General features: G+C 40.6%; 3 protein-coding genes across 3 annotated transcripts; 1 reads left to right on the forward strand and 2 right to left on the reverse strand.

Annotated features, from left to right (window-relative positions):
• The first annotated feature begins 2 nt into the window (after window positions 1-2).
• LOC117775349 (glutathione S-transferase omega-1-like) lies at window positions 3-2,502 on the forward strand. Its single transcript, XM_034608428.1, has 6 exons — window positions 3-167; window positions 965-1,073; window positions 1,163-1,385; window positions 1,489-1,590; window positions 1,772-1,878; window positions 2,114-2,502. The coding sequence occupies exons 1-6, from the start codon at window positions 140-142 to the stop codon at window positions 2,262-2,264; spliced, it is 720 nt and encodes a 239-aa protein (XP_034464319.1). The 5' UTR covers window positions 3-139; the 3' UTR covers window positions 2,265-2,502.
• Window positions 2,503-2,826: 324 nt separating this feature from the next.
• itprip (inositol 1,4,5-trisphosphate receptor interacting protein) lies at window positions 2,827-7,429 on the reverse strand. Its single transcript, XM_034608425.1, has 2 exons — window positions 7,238-7,429; window positions 2,827-5,083 (listed from the first exon to the last, which is right to left on the reverse strand). The coding sequence occupies exon 2, from the start codon at window positions 5,013-5,015 to the stop codon at window positions 3,402-3,404; it is 1,614 nt and encodes a 537-aa protein (XP_034464316.1). The 5' UTR covers window positions 5,016-5,083; window positions 7,238-7,429; the 3' UTR covers window positions 2,827-3,401.
• A 930-nt stretch (window positions 7,430-8,359) lies between these two features.
• On the reverse strand, window positions 8,360-12,775 carry fas (Fas cell surface death receptor). The gene is made up of 9 exons (XM_034608427.1): window positions 12,656-12,775; window positions 11,705-11,844; window positions 11,186-11,320; window positions 10,363-10,480; window positions 10,153-10,223; window positions 9,926-10,027; window positions 9,736-9,785; window positions 9,428-9,446; window positions 8,360-8,891 (listed from the first exon to the last, which is right to left on the reverse strand). Exons 1-9 carry the CDS (start codon window positions 12,724-12,726, stop codon window positions 8,587-8,589), a joined length of 1,011 nt encoding a protein of 336 aa, XP_034464318.1. The 5' UTR covers window positions 12,727-12,775; the 3' UTR covers window positions 8,360-8,586.
• Window positions 12,776-18,484: the final 5,709 nt, after the last annotated feature.

Raw genomic sequence — 18,484 nt, forward strand, 5'->3', positions numbered from 1 at the left:
CCGGAAGTAGATAACAAAATGAAATATTAGCCACAAGGAGCTAAATCGCTGCTGTCTCCTCCGTTCACAGACTGTATCCGTCCGCACAAAGACCGAGACCTTCCCCTCACTGACACCCACCACCCCCTGGAGCTCAAACATGTCCACTGAGAAGTGTTTTGCTAAAGGTAAGACGAACAGCTGTTAGCCGGTGAACTAAGGAGTCCTCTGAAGCCTGCTACCCGCTAAACTGAGCAATCAGTTCGACCTGTCCTGATATATTCATGTGTTTAACTATATTTTACTTTGACCCATCATAAATCACTCTAAGTCACTCTTTGGTTATATTTTCAAGTATTATTTTGAAGTAACTACTATTTAAACTTGAGTAAATGTAGTAGTACTTGATGTACTGGTTGTGTTGTATCACAGACTGAGTAAAGGAGTTTACAGTGACTCACTGTGGATCTTTACAGAAACTACACATCGCTCATTTTATATAAATAACTCGATCTCTCCTGTGTGATTGTAAAAGACAGACATTATATAGTTTAGTTTAACTGTTTCATTTTGGTGGAAGAAGTAAGCCACTGAGATGCTTAAGTTTAAAGTTCACAGTAGTATCGTCAGGAAAATTTACTTTTAATATACCTTTCTTATAGTATATTATAGGGTTGTTGTTATTTATGGACTGTCATGAATACATCATCTTAATAATGCAGCTGGTTGGTGTATAAGTGAAATGTTTCATACTTTGTAAATCATCAATTTGATATGTAGAATATTAATCTAAAGAGAAACTTGAATTTAATTGAAACTGATAGCTGCAGATTATACAGTACAAGATTTGTGTCTGACATTGTGTAAAGATTTAGAACAAAACTCATAAAATGGAAACACTTAAGGGTTACTTTAAACATAAAGTGAAAATATTCCCCTAGTTTGTAATTTATTGAAATTATTATAATTTGTTCTTGCCTTTCAGGAAGCGCTGCACCCGGTCCAGTCCCTAAAGGAAGCATCCGGCTTTTCAACATGAGATTCTGCCCGTTTGCCCAGAGAACTAAATTAGTGCTGAATGCCAAAGGAATCAAGTAAAGAAACATTCTATTATTTTTACAGAGTACAGAATTACTACAGAAACATGAAGTTCCTGATCTCTGACCTTTTTTGTGTGTTTTAGACATGAGACCATCAACATCAACCTGAAAGATAAACCTGACTGGTTCCTTGAGAAGAATCCTCTGGGCCTGGTCCCAACACTGGAGACACCTGCTGGTGAGGTGATATACGAGTCTCCGATCACCTGTGATTACCTGGATGAAGTTTACCCCGAGAAGAAGCTGCTTCCCTCCTCTCCTTTAGGTAAAGCTCAGCAGAAGATGATGCTGGAGCATTTTTCCAAGGTATTATTAAAAAAACAACCCTGCATCTACCTCTTTTCGGGGGGGGAACAGATCTATAGTTTCCATCAGCTAATAATCCTTTTAATGCCACTGCTCCCTACAGGTTATACCCTTCTTGTTCAAGATCCCAGCAGGGAGGAATAATGGCGAGGATGTCTCGGGACTGGAAGCTGAACTGAAAGAGAAGTTTACCAAATTTAATAAGGTAGGTTGCTCTTGTTTCACTATGTATTCACTGGGCTTGTGTTGTCCTGAGTGTGAGGTCAACTGAAATACCAATACATTTCTTAATGAGTGTTCAAACATGATGAGTTAAGGGAGAAGTATCCTTCTTTAATGACTACACCCTTATAGTGTTGCTGATTAATAGAATGCTTATTCTTCAGGACCTGGTTGAGAGGAAGACCAAGTTCTTTGGCGGCGACTCCGTCACAATGATCGACTACATGATGTGGCCATTCTTTGAGAGGCTGGAGATCTTTCAATTACAGCAGTAAGTAAAAACATCTGAGGACGAGTAAAATAAATACATTTTATTTATAAAAGCATTTAAAGACACTTGTGAGTGGAGCAAAAGTACACACAGAGGGGAATGTAGAAAAGTGAGACATGAAAGTCAAGTCTTCTTTGTCATCTTTACTTCCTGACATGTTTCATCAAGTGTGAGTTAAGTTCACGTGTTGTGGTTCTTTAATTAAGTGAATGGTTTGATTCCCTTTGTCTTTTAGCTGCCTTGATGACGCACCTGAGCTGAAGAAGTGGACGGAGTGCATGTCGGAGGACGCAGCTGTCCGAGCCACCAGGCACAGTGTGGACACCTACAAGGGCTTCTACAAGACTTACATGGAGGGGAACCCCAACTACGACTATGGCCTTTAAAAAAAAAAAGCACTGACCAGAACCATTAAACCGTCCATTTACATTCATGTTTATTATTGTGGAGTCATGTGTGACTTTGTGATCAGAAACATGGTGAGTTTTCAGGGATAAATTTGTTCTGTTTTTAAAAATCAAATCACTATAATGGGAATGAGGTGCAGTCATTGTATGACTCCAGATGTTTTCAATGACCAATCTCACTATGTGGCACTTTTTTTCCTAATAAATTGATCAATGAAATGAATGAGTTTGTGTTACAATAAACAAAAAACATGTTTTCCCGACATGCGTGTTCCTGACATGCGTGTTCCCTTTTAATAAACCCAGGCTCCATCACGCTTTGACATTGACATAGTGGAACAGGCAAATCAAGTTTTTCTTTACATTAAGCAAAAGCAAATATTATTAGCTGCCTTAAGATTTAAAAACGCTGCTGTAATATTTGGTAAATTAATTCCATTTAGCTCGGCACAATATTTGAGGTATTTCTGTTAAAACTGTTACGTTTCCAAAAGGATTTTTCCTCGAGAATGACTTTTTTTCTGATATTTTTTTTTTTTTTAAAAGAGGCAGAGAAAGAAATACGGAGAGTATACAAAAGCAGGCCCACAACTTGATAAACACTAGGTGTAGGACTGAAGTGATGAAAACCAGAAGAGAAGAAATGTCCACACACCATTTGATGCTTCCACAAACTTCATTTAATTTGACCTCCACCCGAGGTAGGAACCTACCTAGGATGTAATTTAAAGTTTGTGGGAGCATCAACAGAGTCCAGACGTTTCTCGTCTTCTGGCAGAGAAAGATTCACACCTCAAACCTCTTGTGGGTATACTTGTAAAAATTATAATTTTTAGGTTTAACAACAGTCCTACTGAATTATCTTTTAAAAGATTACAGTATATTAGACTGTTTTATATGCAGCACAACCCACTGCATATATATACTGTATATGTTTTAGTTTTGTGCTGTATTCTCAATACACTGGTTAATGTCAAGTGCAATTAAAGCAGCTCAGCCACAACTTCAAATAATTGTTGTGTGTTCACCTTCTATTCGAAAGATCACCTTTGGTTACACAGAGTGATATTTAAAGACCCGCTTAGAAATAATTCAGTCTCCGAACGTGACCAAAGCTCACAAACTGTCCTCGAGTTTGTGGTGTACACCTCTGTTTGATAACTGAGGAGTGTATTCTTGTATGAGCGCAGGTGCATTTCTCAACATCTCCTGAAAATGTCTGACTGTTGCAGCGTACAGCTCCGTCTGCAGCACCAAAGACCTAAACAGATTGATGGGCTGCGCTTTTTGAATAACCTCAGGAAGCTGGACGTCTGCCGGCACTCTACGGTTCCCGATGAGAACGTGGTGAAGTCTCTTCTCCTGCAGGCTCCTCTGCAAGAGTCCGAGCACGTCCCGAAGCCTGTGCTCCACGCTAACCATGCCCCACGCAGAGGGCCTCTTACTCAGCAACAAGTGCAACAGGGCGGTCTTCAAGTGGTAGTTCGTGAGGGCGCTCTTCCCCGTGAGGCCCGTCTGCTTTCTGTGCAGGAACGTGACGATCTGAAGACAGTGTAAGTGACAGGAATTTTTTGGAAGGCGTTTGGTGAAAAGTTTCAGCAAGTTCCTCTCGTACACAGCGAAAGAGAGGGGCCAGAGCGGGTCGGGAGAACTGTCGCAATCTGACGGAAAGTGGGAGACAAAATAAGCATCCGAATCCCCAAACTGTACCACAGGTATGATGTTCAGGACGATGACCTTCCCTGAACGAAATCGGATCTTCAGAGCACCGGCGGCGTCCAAGTTGCGAAAAGTGACCTCGAAGTCATATTTGTGAGAGATGCGTCCCCAGGCTTTGGTGACAGAGATCTGAAACCACTTCATGACCTGATCTTTGGCTAAGAAAGGCGTGTTCCTGGAGCACAGCAGCTCATCAGGAGTGCGGTGCACCTTGATGGCTTCGTTCTTGCCGTGCAGCAGGCAGAGCATGTCCTCTCCGAGGTTAGCTGAGCCACAGAGGCAGCCATCCTCGCCCTCGCCAAACCTGCTCACCTTTATCTTGCCACAGCCCTGCATGTCTGGAGGCATGTCACTGCTGGGGCTGCACCACAGATTGAACTGGAAGGAGTATGGGTCTGGTGGCGAGAAAGGCACTATTAGGTCGCAGGTTAGAGGCTTGCACACCTTCCAAGACTCGAACATGCTCCCAATCCCAACAAAGTCCCAGACTTCCATGTCTGCCTCTCTGTCGCACACACTCCTGAGCGATTCCAGTAAATCGTCGGCAAAACCCTCGACAAACTCCCTCACCCTCCAGTTTTCATGGGCTGAACTGTAGGTGCATTTGTCACAGAAGTTTCTCAGGATATCTTTATCCAGCACCATTGTCCTGGGGGTGATGGCTCCACTCTCTGAAAATATGTCCTCATCCTCAGACGGACGGATTTCCATGTCAGCAAGATCCCCCCTGCACATCTCAATAGTGAAGAAGATGATGAATGACACGGTGCTCCAGAAGTACCAACTGTAGCCTCCCTCTGCGCTGGTCTCCTCCTGCTGGGATTCCTGCTGTGAGAGCTCTCTCTCCAGCCTGGCCTGCTCCATTTCCAGCCTCTGCTCGTGCTCCTGCATGCGAGCCATCAACTCCTTGTCCTGCTCTGGGAGCGTAGTGTTCTCATGAGGGAAGAGCAACGGGTGGTTCAATATGGCGGCGGCTACCACCACGCACACTCGTGCAATGGCCCCCTGCATTTTCAGCTAGTTTCAAACGTGCATATTCAGGCACCCTGCAGACGTCCGTGCAGCTGCAGCTCTAGATCCTAAAACATAAACAAACAGGGGTTTCAGTCAAAAGACAAGTGGATTTAAGAGGATAATGAGCTTTGGTGTGCTGAATAAAACATATGTAAATCATGGTGCAGCTAATTTTGTAAGGTACTCCACCCATCAGGGGGAAGCACAGACTGGTTCTCTAAATATAGAGGCGGGGGGCTGAGTGACGCACTCGTTCAGCGTCAGACTGTGGAACATGGGAGGAAGGAAGATGAGCTCTTTAGAGGAGCATCGCCCTTTAGTGTAGTTACATTGTCCCTGTTAAGATTCATATATGAACCTTCCTTACAGGAAAACATCTAGATAAAGTTTGTTCACTAAGAAACTCATCTTCTCACCAAAACAATGTGGAAAGCACTCACAGTGACATTATTATCTTCTTTCCTGTGTCGTTACAGAAGAGGAAATTACATAAGGTTAGTGCTCACGCTCTTGTTCTTCTTTTAGTAGAATTGAAAGTGCTTGTAAGATGCTCTGGCGAGGGTGGAGTGAATGACCTAACAAAGTTTAACATAACAGTATGGAATCATGTACTTAAAATGGGAGTTCCTCAGGCAAATAAGAGGATAATGTAATATTGTGAGATGATGATGTGTCTGAGCTGAGCTTTAAAATGATCAGCAGAGCAGTACTGGGCCGTCAGTATGTGAGGCACCGGGGCCTGGGGGGAACTTCCCATGACTTTCTCACTGGGATGCTTTCCAACAGTCACATGGCTCCGTCCATCCAAACAAACATCAGACCAGACGATGGGCCTGTGCTGTGGCTCGTTTTAAAATCATTAAAGATCTGTTTTGTTACTGAACATGAAGAACGTCCAACATAATCTCAGCCTGAATCCGTGACAACTCAAGTTCCTCAAACAGATTTCAGTCAAATTAGTTTAATAGTAATAAAAGCAAAGCAATCACGTCACAGGTTTTACTGCTACAGCCGAAATTGGACGATTATGACAACTTGCCGATGATGTTAACTGAATCCACAATGAGAAACTTCTTTGATTATTGATCAGATTTTATCTCAATGTGATCATTTGATGCTTTGTTAGTCATACATGACAACAGTGTGAGTATCTGTGGGTTTTAGGACAGCTGCTTGAATAAAACAAGGATCACCCGCAGATGTTGCCGACCACCGGCGGATGTTAAGGACATATCATTAGTTATGTACCTTAGCATCATCGGGTGTTTCTGCCTTTTAATCAAAACACCTCACCCTCCACTAAGACAGGCCCCCCACAGGCTGATCAATATGAAATGTTGACCATTACCTTTTTTTTTTTTTATTGCAGAAAAGATGTGATTTCAAAAGATATATATTTATGCTTATTTTCTTAATTCAAGTTCTTTGGTATTTGGTTGTTTTTGTGTGTTTTTTTTTTATAGTTATTTATAATAAAGTTTATGGTCATAAACTATCAAGCCCCAAGTTATCATAAGGGTTTGATAACAACATATGTATCTCTGTTATTGGACCTTTTCTACCCCTGATATCAGAATCAGCTTTATCGCTCAAAAATCCAAATTTTCTGGCTCTAGATATGATACTTGGAAACGGAAAATGATCATTAGTTGCAGTCCTATTTTATAATCTAAATATAATGTGTACAAACATCTGATTGTTCAGAGTAACTCCGGCTGTCAAGTGTCTGTGTTTCCACTAAAATGACAGAGTAAAGGGAGTTTGAAGGCCTCGAAGTATTCTGATATAACTGTAAAGTAAATGGGTGTAGACTGCTCCATCACGCTCACAGTCACTGGGTGTAACGGAATAAATGAGCAGAGTGTGTGTGTGTGTGTGTGTGTGTGTGTGTGTGTGTGTGGTGATGGACTCATCTGAGCCACATAGTGACCAGCACTCATCACAGAAACGTGGTAGTAAACAAACTATATTCCAGACGCATGAGTCACTTCAGTCTGACAAATTCTTCTCTACATGACGATGAGGTGCGAAGCTTAAAAAGCAGGAAAACAATCTAAACTGTCCCTGAACATGAGAACACGTGACCAGCAGCAGCATCACATCCTTTCAGGCGACATATTTGCACGTTTAGCTGCTTGGACTCGCTCCTCATCCGGGTACAAGTCAGCAGAAGTAAACCTATGAGATGTAAAGTGTTTTAAAAAGTTTGTTAAGCTTACCTGTTCTCTATGTTGAGTTCATGATGATGAACTTCGGGTGTAGAAGCAGCTTCATCAGCATCAAACTCGTGTGAACAGCGAGGGAAACGCTACACAACTTTTCTGTTACACACACATTTCCTGACTGTGAGCTCCACCCATAGAAACACACACCGCCCAGCTTCCTCTGCCCCAACCAAACATGGAGTCTGTGCAGGGCTGCACTTGCATGAGGGATTTGTACAGGAAACTGTCAAAGTGTCACCGGTAATTACAATAGAATGCTATGACAAAACAATATGTATTTCTACAAGGGTGCAAGGTAATGAGACTGTAGTGGTGACGCGTCAGAACTTGCTTGAGAAATATCAAGTTTTAAAGATGACTCTGATACAGTTTAAAGCTAATAGAAACTGTGATGCTAATTCGACATACTTGATTTGTAATGAAATTATAATATTGAAAAAATGAATAAAGTCCTTTATTTGAAAAAAATAAAGGCGTTGTAAAATAAAGTCTCAATTTGTCATAAGGGTTTGATAACATTTTAGGAATCTTTGCTAAATTTGTTTTGAATATATATCAATCAACCAATAAATTGATGTTGCTTCACTTGTATCAGGATCAAGTTCATTAATCTCTGTTGTAATCAATGGGTTTCCTATCCTAACAATAAGCTATACATGGTTACACTATTACTAATGGGATCTTTAGCAGCTGCAGTCCTTGTGGAAAACAAATACTTTCCTGCTTGACCAAAGCTCGTCCAAAAGGAGGATAGGACACACATTTAGCACAGCCTGAGCACAACTTCTTTCATGGAACAGTTGGTAAAAACCACAACAATCACAACTTTGACTGGTAAAGAAAATCTGTTTCCTATAAACATAAGACGACCAAAACGAAACCAGTCACACTTTGACGACACGAAAGGAAGAGACCAAAGCACATTTGACATTAAATCCATATTTATTCCAGTTTATTGCACAATAATAATGTAACACATTCATCACACACAAAGGGCATGTACAGCATTCATATATTCAGCAGGCGTGATTCAGTGCATTTCGGGTCATTACATCTAAAATTTTGAAGGTTATTTTTACTTCCACTCTATTATTTGACCTGAGAAGCAGATAATAATGATTTTGTTTTAACTGTAACACCATTGTACATCCTAGACATCTGACAAAAACCCAAACTTAATTCTGCATTTATAAAGCTTGGGTCTGCTCATTTACTCTTTTCCAAAAAACACTAAAATGGTAAAACCAGTATTTACAGCTCAGCTCAATCATGTAAACATCTCAACACAATAATAATTTGCTCAATAGATGGCACTGAATATATTCAAAAAGTGCTTCCAATATTTATATTCCAACAGGAGCATCTGATGGAGCCGTGCTGTCACTTCGTAATATCTTCTCCACCCTCTCTGCTTTTTCCTTTTTACGACTTTTTCGTAGGAGTGTTGTCAATTGTTTTGCCCCACCCTTTCCCTCCCTCTCCACCCATTTCAATAGTAGTTGGAGGGTCTGCTCCTCAGAATCCGTGGGGTCGACCCGTTTACAAGAATCAATTTCAACTTTTGTCATCCCACTGCGCATTGCCACATCCTGCATATCCTTCCATCCAAGAACGTCTGCAATGTCGGGCACGTGGTGTAATTGGAGATCTGAAATAATTACAAGTACAAGACAGTGGATTAAGAAAGTAGGGATGTCACGATACCCCCAAAAAATTGTTGTCGACACACATACGCTCCCTTATTAAAAATATTTGAACATAAAAAAAACAACAGTGGCTATGTAGCCTTAAGGTAATAAATAAATATAAAAGACCATTAACATTACAAAACAGAACAGTGGCATGTAGGAAAGTTTTGAGATTTCAGTTATTAGGTATAGATCAATGACTGTAAGAACATCTTTAAAGAAAAGGGTGTCACCTTCCTGTGTCATGTAACTACATCAGTTTATTAAAAAACACAACAAGGAAACTTGCCGCAAAATGGTAAAAAAAAAGGTTGATAAGAAAATCGACAGATAACAGAATCCATACCACATCAACACATAATAAACTCAATAATTACATGAAAGTCAATTCCATCTGATTATGGATTATTCATATATTTAATCTAACATGCTCAAATCATAGAACAATTGCAATTAAAGCTCTAATGCTTGTCAATTAAGAACCAGTTTTTCTTACCATTAAGAGGCTGCAGCTCCTGAGAAGACAAAGATTTCATATTAATACAATATTTCCCACTCCAGCCTGATAAAAAACAAATAGCTTTGCTTACACAAGCTTGACAAATAAACTAAATGTCACACCACAATAACACTGTCACAGAGGAAGCACAAGGACACACTCAGGGTTTCAGACGACTAACCTTCACATCCTATAGAAAGGGGCAGCTAGGCCAACATTAGAGGAGACACAGGGAAGAGTTTATCATACATGTATGTATGACATGTATGTGTGTGAAGAAAGAGGTGAGGTAAAAAATAACTCACCACGTCGGTTGCATTGCCGTTTGTTTGGGATGACGGCTGATGTGGTGAATCTTGTAAGAGAAATAATCAGAAAACAAGACTTTAAATGTGAACTGAACCTTCAATAATATTTCTATACTTTGCTATTTCACTGAGGCACACATGGTCACATTTTTTCTGTTTGCGGTTGTGAAGTAGTGGAAATACTCACGTAATTTTCTCCTTCTGCGATACCAGAGTGCACCTCCAATTAATATAGCACAAATCACTAAGATTGCGAAAACTATTCCAGATATTTTTCCACCATTTACCCCTGAAAATTAAACATAAGATTACATTTTCAAATCAAACTAAATTATATCATAATTTGTTTTGTATAACACAAATTGAAGCCATCGTGATATAATGCAAATGGTGTAGTGATAAACCAAAACATACCTTCAGTTATGGCATTGCAGACTGTGTTGTTTGTGGCTGTACAGGCAACTCCGACACCCTCAGAGCCACATCTTCAACCAAAAGAAAAAACAAGTATGAGTGACAACAGGAAACGTGACAGGACAAATTAACAGAAGCGCAAGCAGGACTGGCTTTATCATTTATTTTCAAAGTGAAGAAGGTTACCGACAGTATTAGAGCAGAACTCACTCTTTGCAAGGGTGGCAGACTTTGCACGTTTCTGGTCCACTGCTGCAATAATGATCTTTTTTACATCGGCATTTAGCGTTATTGGCTCGGGTGCAGTTTTCAGCCACCTCTAGATTCGCTGAAATGATAGTTCAAATACACAACAGGCATTAGAGAGGGAACACTGAGATGTATTGTGTTAGTTGTCTGTCCACATGTCTACAATGACATTAAGCATAATCTTACATATTGTCATTGTATTAGGTTTACTAATATTGATGTGGATATAGTACTGAATTCTCATAGACAAACTGAAATGCTGCTCTTGATTTTTTTTTTTTCAGTCAAAGTTCAGCCTGATGACTTTACAGTGTTTTTTTTCTTTTCCTTGAGCGCAAAGGCATTTCATTTATGATACAAAACAAATAAAAGCAGAAAATCTTGAATTTGACACACTGGATGCAGGGAATGTTTGACATATTTGCTTAATCATTTACTAAAACATTTACTTAGCTATCAAAACAAAAAATCTAACTTGCTAAACACTTAAATTCTCATTGTGACAACACTTCAAACCTTTGCTACAGGTGGAGATGACTTTCATGCAAATGTTAATTATATTGTAGATGAATCAAATCGCGTAAATTGTCTCACTACATAAGACCAAACATAGAAAATAACATTAAATAATTTATACTTATGGAGCTAATATAGATTACTAGAGGATTTTGTGTAGTAATGACTTTGCTTTTCCTAGTGTGACAAATCAAAATGCCTGCTAGCCTTGTTTTGTTGGACACATTATGAAATTTAAAGAAACTGTGGTGTATTGTTGAGTCGGTACCATTGGGGTGTTCACAGGATGTGCAGGGTTCACAGGACTCCTGGGCAGTGGCATGACTGCTGTACGTCCCAGACTCACAGGACTCGCATTGTCCATGATTTTGATTGGCAAGGCAGTGAGTCTTCAGCCGCAGGCCTGCAGTAGGGGCACATATGAGCCAGAGACAGAGGGAAATGTTGTGGTTAGTTTGGGGGAGCTGATGATACCCACACCCACATACAATATAACAAAGCACAATAAAAGCTGAAATTGTAAGTGCATACTTTTGTTGCATCAGTTTTGTTTTATTTCAGTTTATATTAGGCATATATAGTTCATATTTTTGCACAATTAATATATATATGACCCCCACTGTTGGTCAACTTTCACTGTCAGTCAGCAAGTTATGAGTGACATTATGAAAAACTTGCCAACTTTGCCTTTAATTCTCTCAAATACCTCCTTAATTTAAAAGAGGCAGCTCAACTTGCTGTGTTTCATCCAGTGAATTTCAGATGTCATATAACCACTGACACTCACCAACTCCACACAGACAGCAGGTCCTCCCTTCATGCTCGTAGGTGCCATGTGCACACGCCTGCCTCCTGCTGCGGAACAGTCCTTTAACTACACGCACAGAGAGCTTATCTTCGGTTTGGGGCGAGGCTGAAGAAAACTCCCTGGCGATTACAGGAAAAGACAACAGAAAACGAAAGTGAAAGTTAGCAAAGTAATCTCCCAGTGGAAAGAACCCGGGGAGTCGCCCTTTAACGGATCTGGGACAATTAACCAGACACACATTCACTAAACCAACCAGCTAATATTCATCTGTAATGTGTTTACTGTCATAGAAGTAAAATAACATCGCGTGAAAACACTCGCAGATAAAGTAAATCTAACTTTGATGTGACTTGACAGCGCAGAGTTTCGAGGTCAGCAAGTACTCGTCGTTTTGACGTGGCGAGCCGGGCAGCGGCTGGGCTCATTAGCACCCCCTTGAGGCCGGAGGACCGCCGCTGGGTGAGGGTTGCAGAGAACAGTGTTGTAGCGGGGGATTTACACTTAACGACCGCAAGGCTAGCTTGTTTAGCTCGTTTACCTTTAGCTTCACGTCAAAGTGTCTGCGATGGAAACCTTCACGAATGAGGCTAAAAGAGGAAATATTCGGTATCTCCACACTTTAAAAAAAGTCGTTTATCGTGCGTGCTAACTTACTTCCTTAGCTCACAGTGTGATGTGACCTCGGGTGTTGTGGTGAAGCCTGCTCTCCACCATAACCTGTATATTAAAACCCACACTGTCCCCAGACCAGCCGCACATTGTATGTTTAACCTCAACAACAACAAAAAACCCCGAGTGGCATGTCTTCACGTCACAGTTCATCAAATTAGCTTCGAATCAATCAAACCTCTGATTTAAAACGTGTTCAGCTGAGTTGAACACAACTCCAGGCAGCTGCGGTGAACCTGTGGATTATTAAACTGTACTTACAGTGACACATGAGAGAAGATCAACGCGCAGGTGAAAAGCCACAGAGGGAACTTGTTAGAATCGGACGCCATCACGTCTTTCCTTCTTGAGCCGTGTGCCTGCGCCTCTCTACCGAGGCGGGGATTTCTACAGGAACTGTTACTTTCAGTTTCATCACCAGCAGACAAAAGGATCTGCACATGTTGTAACATGTCTAACTTAACATGTTGACTATAGATACAATACTTTTTGTTTGTGTGTATTTGTCCTTTACTGGAATATGAGGACAGTGGACTATTTTGGAACAGAAACATAACACATGTGGTTAAAAGCAGAAACATTTAGGTCATAACACCACCCCCTGCACACTGTACCTCTTACAAAGGAAATAACCACAGACCAAAACTTCTGTATTTTTCATATTCTATTTTAAAGTTAAGCTAACAGTTAATATTCCTGTTTTAACCCAACATGGGTATAGCACTGAAGCCCAAACATTTATACTTTTTGTCCTAAAAGTATCCTAGGATATATTATTGATTATTATTATTATTCATAATTATATTATTCATAATCGTTTTGTGCGTGAAAGGTTGTGAAATATCAAAAATGAATGTCAGTCACAGCAGAGTCTTCAATTGTCTAACTATGGTGGAGCAACAGTCAGAAACTCAAAAATATTCCATTGTCAGTTATATATAGTGAACAAGTGTAAAGCTCAAACCAATGAACAATAGCTTGAAAATTCCTGAAAGGATAAATTAACAATCAGACTCGTTTTGATCATTGTAATGTTGATGAACTATGTTGTCCGTACCTCTGCGTCATCAGTGGTAACTACAATGTTACTTTAATCCATATATCTTGCTTTGTGAAAAGAAGAACTGCTCTTGTGCCACTAGGAGGTGTCATTGTTCTTTGTTTGCTATATAGCTTCTGGAACTATGGAGGGTTTTACTCCTGCGGATGTGGGTTTATCAATGTAATGTAATACAATCAGATACAGATACAGTCTGTCAGATATGATCAAACCAAAGGTTTTAAAGAATTCACCACAGGCTGTTTTTGAACACCAATTACAATTATATCCAGCAACAGTTAAACGTGCTTGGATTATTTATACTTGTGAAACATGTTAACAGCACCCATACCTTTTTGTTTACTGACAGTTGTAAGGTGCAAGTGGGAAAGTGAAGTTTCAGACACGCAGTCTTCTTTGCCATATTGATTAAACCAGTTACTGACGCACGTCTATCTTTTTTACCTAAACAGGAAACCGACCAAATAAATGTGTATGTGTATGTAGATTGAATGTACACAACCATAATACTGCATCAATCACTATAATTTTAAACATAGTCTTTGATTTACAAAGTTCTGGTGGAATGAATTGGTTAAGCTTTGAAAATTGATATACAAGTCATTTATGAAGCAGGAAATCCTTTCTCTCTGTGCCAATGCAGTAACTTAAGAAATTACTGCCTCACCCCACCCAAACAAAAAACACCATATTAGTTTGATCTCTGCCAAGTGTAGTTAACAGCAAATTTATCTTTGAACAAAAGTGAAGAAAAAAACTATTTGGCTGGGGAATAAAAACTCAACTTGAAGGAGAACTCCTGTGGGATTTTGTTGTTTTTGCAAGTGTATAAAATTTTAGCCCTTTGTAGTACCAATGAGTCCCAGTGTCGGATTTGTACCAGTCTGCTGCCTGCTCATGTGGCCCACTTATAGAACAAAATGAACACACACACACACACACACACACACACACACACACACACACACACACACACACACACACACACACACACACACACACACACACACACACACACACACACACACACACACAGATATACACACAGAGGTGTAAGCAGTGTTGCTTTAGGAAATGCAATATCAGTTTTTTTAGTCAGTTTGCCACTTTGCTCCAGACCGAAACATCTCAACAACTATTGAATAGATGACCATGACATTTTGTAAGATGGAGGACACATCTCCACTTTTTGCACTATCCAGAAATTAATGCTGCCATCTTGCACATTTGGAGCCAGAGTCTGGGCAGTTGCGATCAGGGTTGAAGCCACGTTAGTGAGGTTCCGCAAATCCATGCACTCAACCAATTCATGATTGACAGTCTCAGCTGTCAATCATGAAGTTTCCCTCAATTTTATAGCATCAAATAACGAATTAAAACCAAACTAACTAAAAATGAACACTTATACAAACATCAGTGTGATAAGAACGACCTAAAATGACAGAAACCATCCTTGACGTGTACTTGACATTTTAGTTTGGCTCATGTCATCCACTAACATGCAGGAGGTGGGATTTATGATCTATACTGCAGCCAGCCACCAGGTGGCGATCGAAACGCTTTGGCTTCACTTTTGGGAAGCTGTCATGTCGTCCATCTTTATATAAAGTCTATGTAGGAATACACTATACATACTATTTACAGGCAATACACGATAGATATAATGAACAGAGTAGTAGGATATGTAGGTAGATCGGTCGGTTGATAGACAGACAGACAGACACACAGACAGATACTGGTATACAGGACTCTGTAGCGCCTGCCAGAGAGGAGCATTTGAAAATGGTTTGTGATTTTAGAGTGAAATGTTCCCATAACTGCTGCACTGATTTCCATTAAATTTGCTGCAGACACTGATGTTCCCCCCTCAGGAGGAACTGTCATCACTTCAGTGATGGTTTTTCATCTCGTGCCATCATCAGGTCAAAGTTGTGTTTTTTTTCTGCATTTATGAACAAATACCGTATGTGCAAAACTATCAACATTTCCACCACACTCAGCTGCATGTTGTGTGTTATGCTTGTTTTAAGTTTCAGCATGCTGACACGCCACACTAAGAACATTGTAAACATTACACCTGCTAAACATCAGCTTGTTAGCATGCACGCGGTAGCTTTTAGCTCAAAGCACTGTGGCTAAGTATAGCTTCACAGAGCTGCTAGTGTATCTAAAAACTTCTAGTGTTTCCATTCATTCTCAGAGTTGAGACTCTTAATATAGACTCTATAGTCAAATCTGAAAAATTCTGTGAAGCCAGGTCTGGATCAATGACTAATAAATAAAACATTTTTTTGTTGCATTTGGTTTTTGTTTGGTCCTGCACGTTATTCTTTTATCAAAGCCAAATGTCGAACAGATGATACTCTTCACAAAATGGGTCACTACATATTAAAAGAGAAAAAACTCTCCTATAGATGTCGTACAATTCAAATGTAAACCTGATGGCAGCCTCCCTCAGCTTTAATGGTAAATAAGTGGATGAGTTGGACCGGGTCTTCTTGCCACATCCACATGTATGTTAAAGCCTCCTTCTCTTTTCATTTTTGGCTAATGCTTCATGTAATAATAGCATAACAAATCAATTGGCCATGACACCACCACTCTCCTCTATTCTGCTATATAGCAACAGGACCAATTTAAACTGCATTCTGCGGTATAGACTGTATATAAAGGTTGATGTGGCTGCCAAATTTACACCTGGCCAGGGACCACAGATCAAAATTAACCTCTTGGCTAACTCTGTAATGTTTACAATGTCATTATCAATATGCACTTCACTCCCCAAAAGTGAGGCCAAAGTTTCTCGATTTCCCCCTGGTGGCTGGCTGCAGTATAGGTCATGAACCCAGTCTCCTCCATTTTCGCAGATGAGGACACAGGCAGTTTTTTTTTCCTGAGGAACGACAAAGATTTCGTTCAGGTAGTTCTAATCACACCTAGTTCATTTTTCCAGTAAGTTTTGTTTTGCCTAGACAGTCGTGACTGACTTGTGATTGCTCAAGCGCTTGTATCAGGTGGACCTTGACACCGCAACTCCACACCCCGTTCATGGCAGTGCAAACTCTGGCTCCGAATAACGTCATCAGTACAAGATGGCAACGTTCGTATCCAGGTTATTTTGGCTTTATTTCTAGGTAGTGGGAGGAAGTTGTCTATCTTTATATACCATCTACGTGCAGCAGTGAAGAACCCTCGGACCTTTGAGCACATTTGAGGAGCTGGCAGGACAGTGGTTGATGCAGTTGTATACATTTTGTCAAGCATCGGACATTGCACAATTGAATAAGATGTTATTTCCTGCCTTAAGTGCCTATATGATACACATGAGGGCGGACATGATGTATTGCACATTTTCAATCACTTCCTGTATCCAGTTTGTCGCGTTACAGGACGTGCAACCAAAGTGAAGTAAAGACCAGACTGTGAAAATTTCAATAGCTGTAGAAGCACCACCAGAGGAGTGCAGCACGTAGATTTCAGCTCTGTGGAAAGGCATTATCAGCCTCGGCCAATGTGTTCTGCCTCCCATCGCCCCCCGGGTCATATGCAAAATAAAACAGAGTAATAGCTCCACTGTGATGGAGGGGTGGAAAAATAAAAAAGAATAAGACAATGTTTCTGTTGTTAGGAGGAAGCTGCTGGAAGGAGCCGTGTTGCAGAGTCTCCCCGGGGACACGGAAGAAGAGTCGGGGGGGGGGGAGCAGCAGGTAACAGCTCTTCCCTTTGGGTGGAAGCAGCAGCTAAAAGAAAGAGAGGAGACCTCAGTGGTTGTCTGTATGTTCATTAATGCTGTGTGTTTCAAAGACTTAGTTAACAACAGTCACAATGCACTGTGTCTTTTTCTGGAAATTGGGTCACAACAGTGTTAAAAACAAAACTCAAAATAACAAGCAAAGCAACATTTCTTTACCAGAAATATTATTGCAAGCGCGTCAGTGTCACATTTTGCATCAACGGAAACATTTCACCTTGACTACATTGTGCATTTGCTAATTTAAAATGTCATGCATGTTGTGGAAGAGCACTTCCTTTTTCATATTTACTTCCTTAAGTTTAAGCTTCTTCTTTAACTTGAGCTGTAGCACTTCTTTCATAGAGCCAAAGCTTTTAGGCCATCAGGTAGTAATCATAATCCATGAATGCACAGAGTGAATGTGAAAACTACATTTCCAAAGGGATCAGCTTTGCTCTTTCAATTCAGAGGAGCTATAGTGTGTGACTTCGACATTTAGACGCAACAACCTTGACAGTTTTCACTTTTTCCATCTTGAAGGGAATCTTTTTTTAAACGTTCACCTTAAAAAGAGATTCACAACTTTGGTCTTCAGCGCTTATATTCTGAAGTTCAAACCGCAGTGTTGGTTGATGATAATTCAGGCAGGGATGTGTTTTTCATTCTCGATGTCTTTAATGCATTAAGAAAGAAAAAGGAAAAAACGTTTTGAGAGGCAAAAACATCTGCTGCTAACTGGTTGTGTGCCTGCGTCACGTAGAGGAGAAACTGGGACTTGGGAGGGGGAGTGGCACAAACCTGATGCTTCTTCACACACAGAACAGGAAGAGAGTCATGCTGCTCTTCAACTACAGGAAATAACCTCTGTGCTGATGACGCAGGTCTCAGGGGAAAGCTCAGCAAGTTCTGTAGATCTGACGCATACTGTACAATCTGTAACTGCAGGAACAGCCCGGGCTCTGCAAGGCTGTGCAACATGTTGAAGCACAGACACACAATCACACGCTCAGTGACACTCTTCTTTTAAGGCACTTTTGTACTATATATATTAAAAAGTAAAGATTGTGTTCATCACTAAATTGTCAAAAACAAGTAGAACATTTCCCTGTCCCCTTCTCCCTCTGCACCAGCTTACACACATGCACACAAACTCGATGAAAAGACCTTCAATCTGTAAAGCTGCCACTAGACGATATGTTTGTGCAGAGAGATTTCCCCCCCGCAACACGTCCAGCGGTCTGCCTAATTAGAGCTGAGTGTATCTGTGGGCAGGGGAGTCTGCGTCTGCACATGGAAG

This window comes from Hippoglossus hippoglossus, chromosome 15 (genome assembly GCF_009819705.1).
Source record: "Hippoglossus hippoglossus isolate fHipHip1 chromosome 15, fHipHip1.pri, whole genome shotgun sequence".
NCBI lineage: Eukaryota > Metazoa > Chordata > Actinopteri > Pleuronectiformes > Pleuronectidae > Hippoglossus > Hippoglossus hippoglossus.

What these genes read in the sequence shown, in the direction of transcription:
- LOC117775349 (XM_034608428.1), top strand. Translation starts at nt 140, where the DNA reads ATGTCCACTGAGAAGTGTTTTGCTAAAG. An exon ending in CTGAATGCCAAAGGAATCAA is followed by an intron (nt 1,074 to 1,162) that starts GTAAAGAAACAT and finishes TGTGTGTTTTAG; the next exon opens with ACATGAGACCATCAACATCA. An exon ending in AGTTTACCAAATTTAATAAG is followed by an intron (nt 1,591 to 1,771) that starts GTAGGTTGCTCT and finishes CTTATTCTTCAG; the next exon opens with GACCTGGTTGAGAGGAAGAC.
- itprip (XM_034608425.1), bottom strand. Translation starts at nt 5,015, where the DNA reads ATGCAGGGGGCCATTGCACGAGTGTGCGTGGTGGTAGCCGCCGCCATA.
- fas (XM_034608427.1), bottom strand. Translation starts at nt 12,726, where the DNA reads ATGGCGTCCGATTCTAACAAGTTCCCTCTGTGGCTTTTCACCTGCGCG. An exon ending in ATCTTCTCTCATGTGTCACT is followed by an intron (nt 11,845 to 12,655) that starts GTAAGTACAGTT and finishes TGTAATCGCCAG; the next exon opens with GGAGTTTTCTTCAGCCTCGC. An exon ending in CTGCTGTCTGTGTGGAGTTG is followed by an intron (nt 11,321 to 11,704) that starts GTGAGTGTCAGT and finishes CCCCTACTGCAG; the next exon opens with GCCTGCGGCTGAAGACTCAC.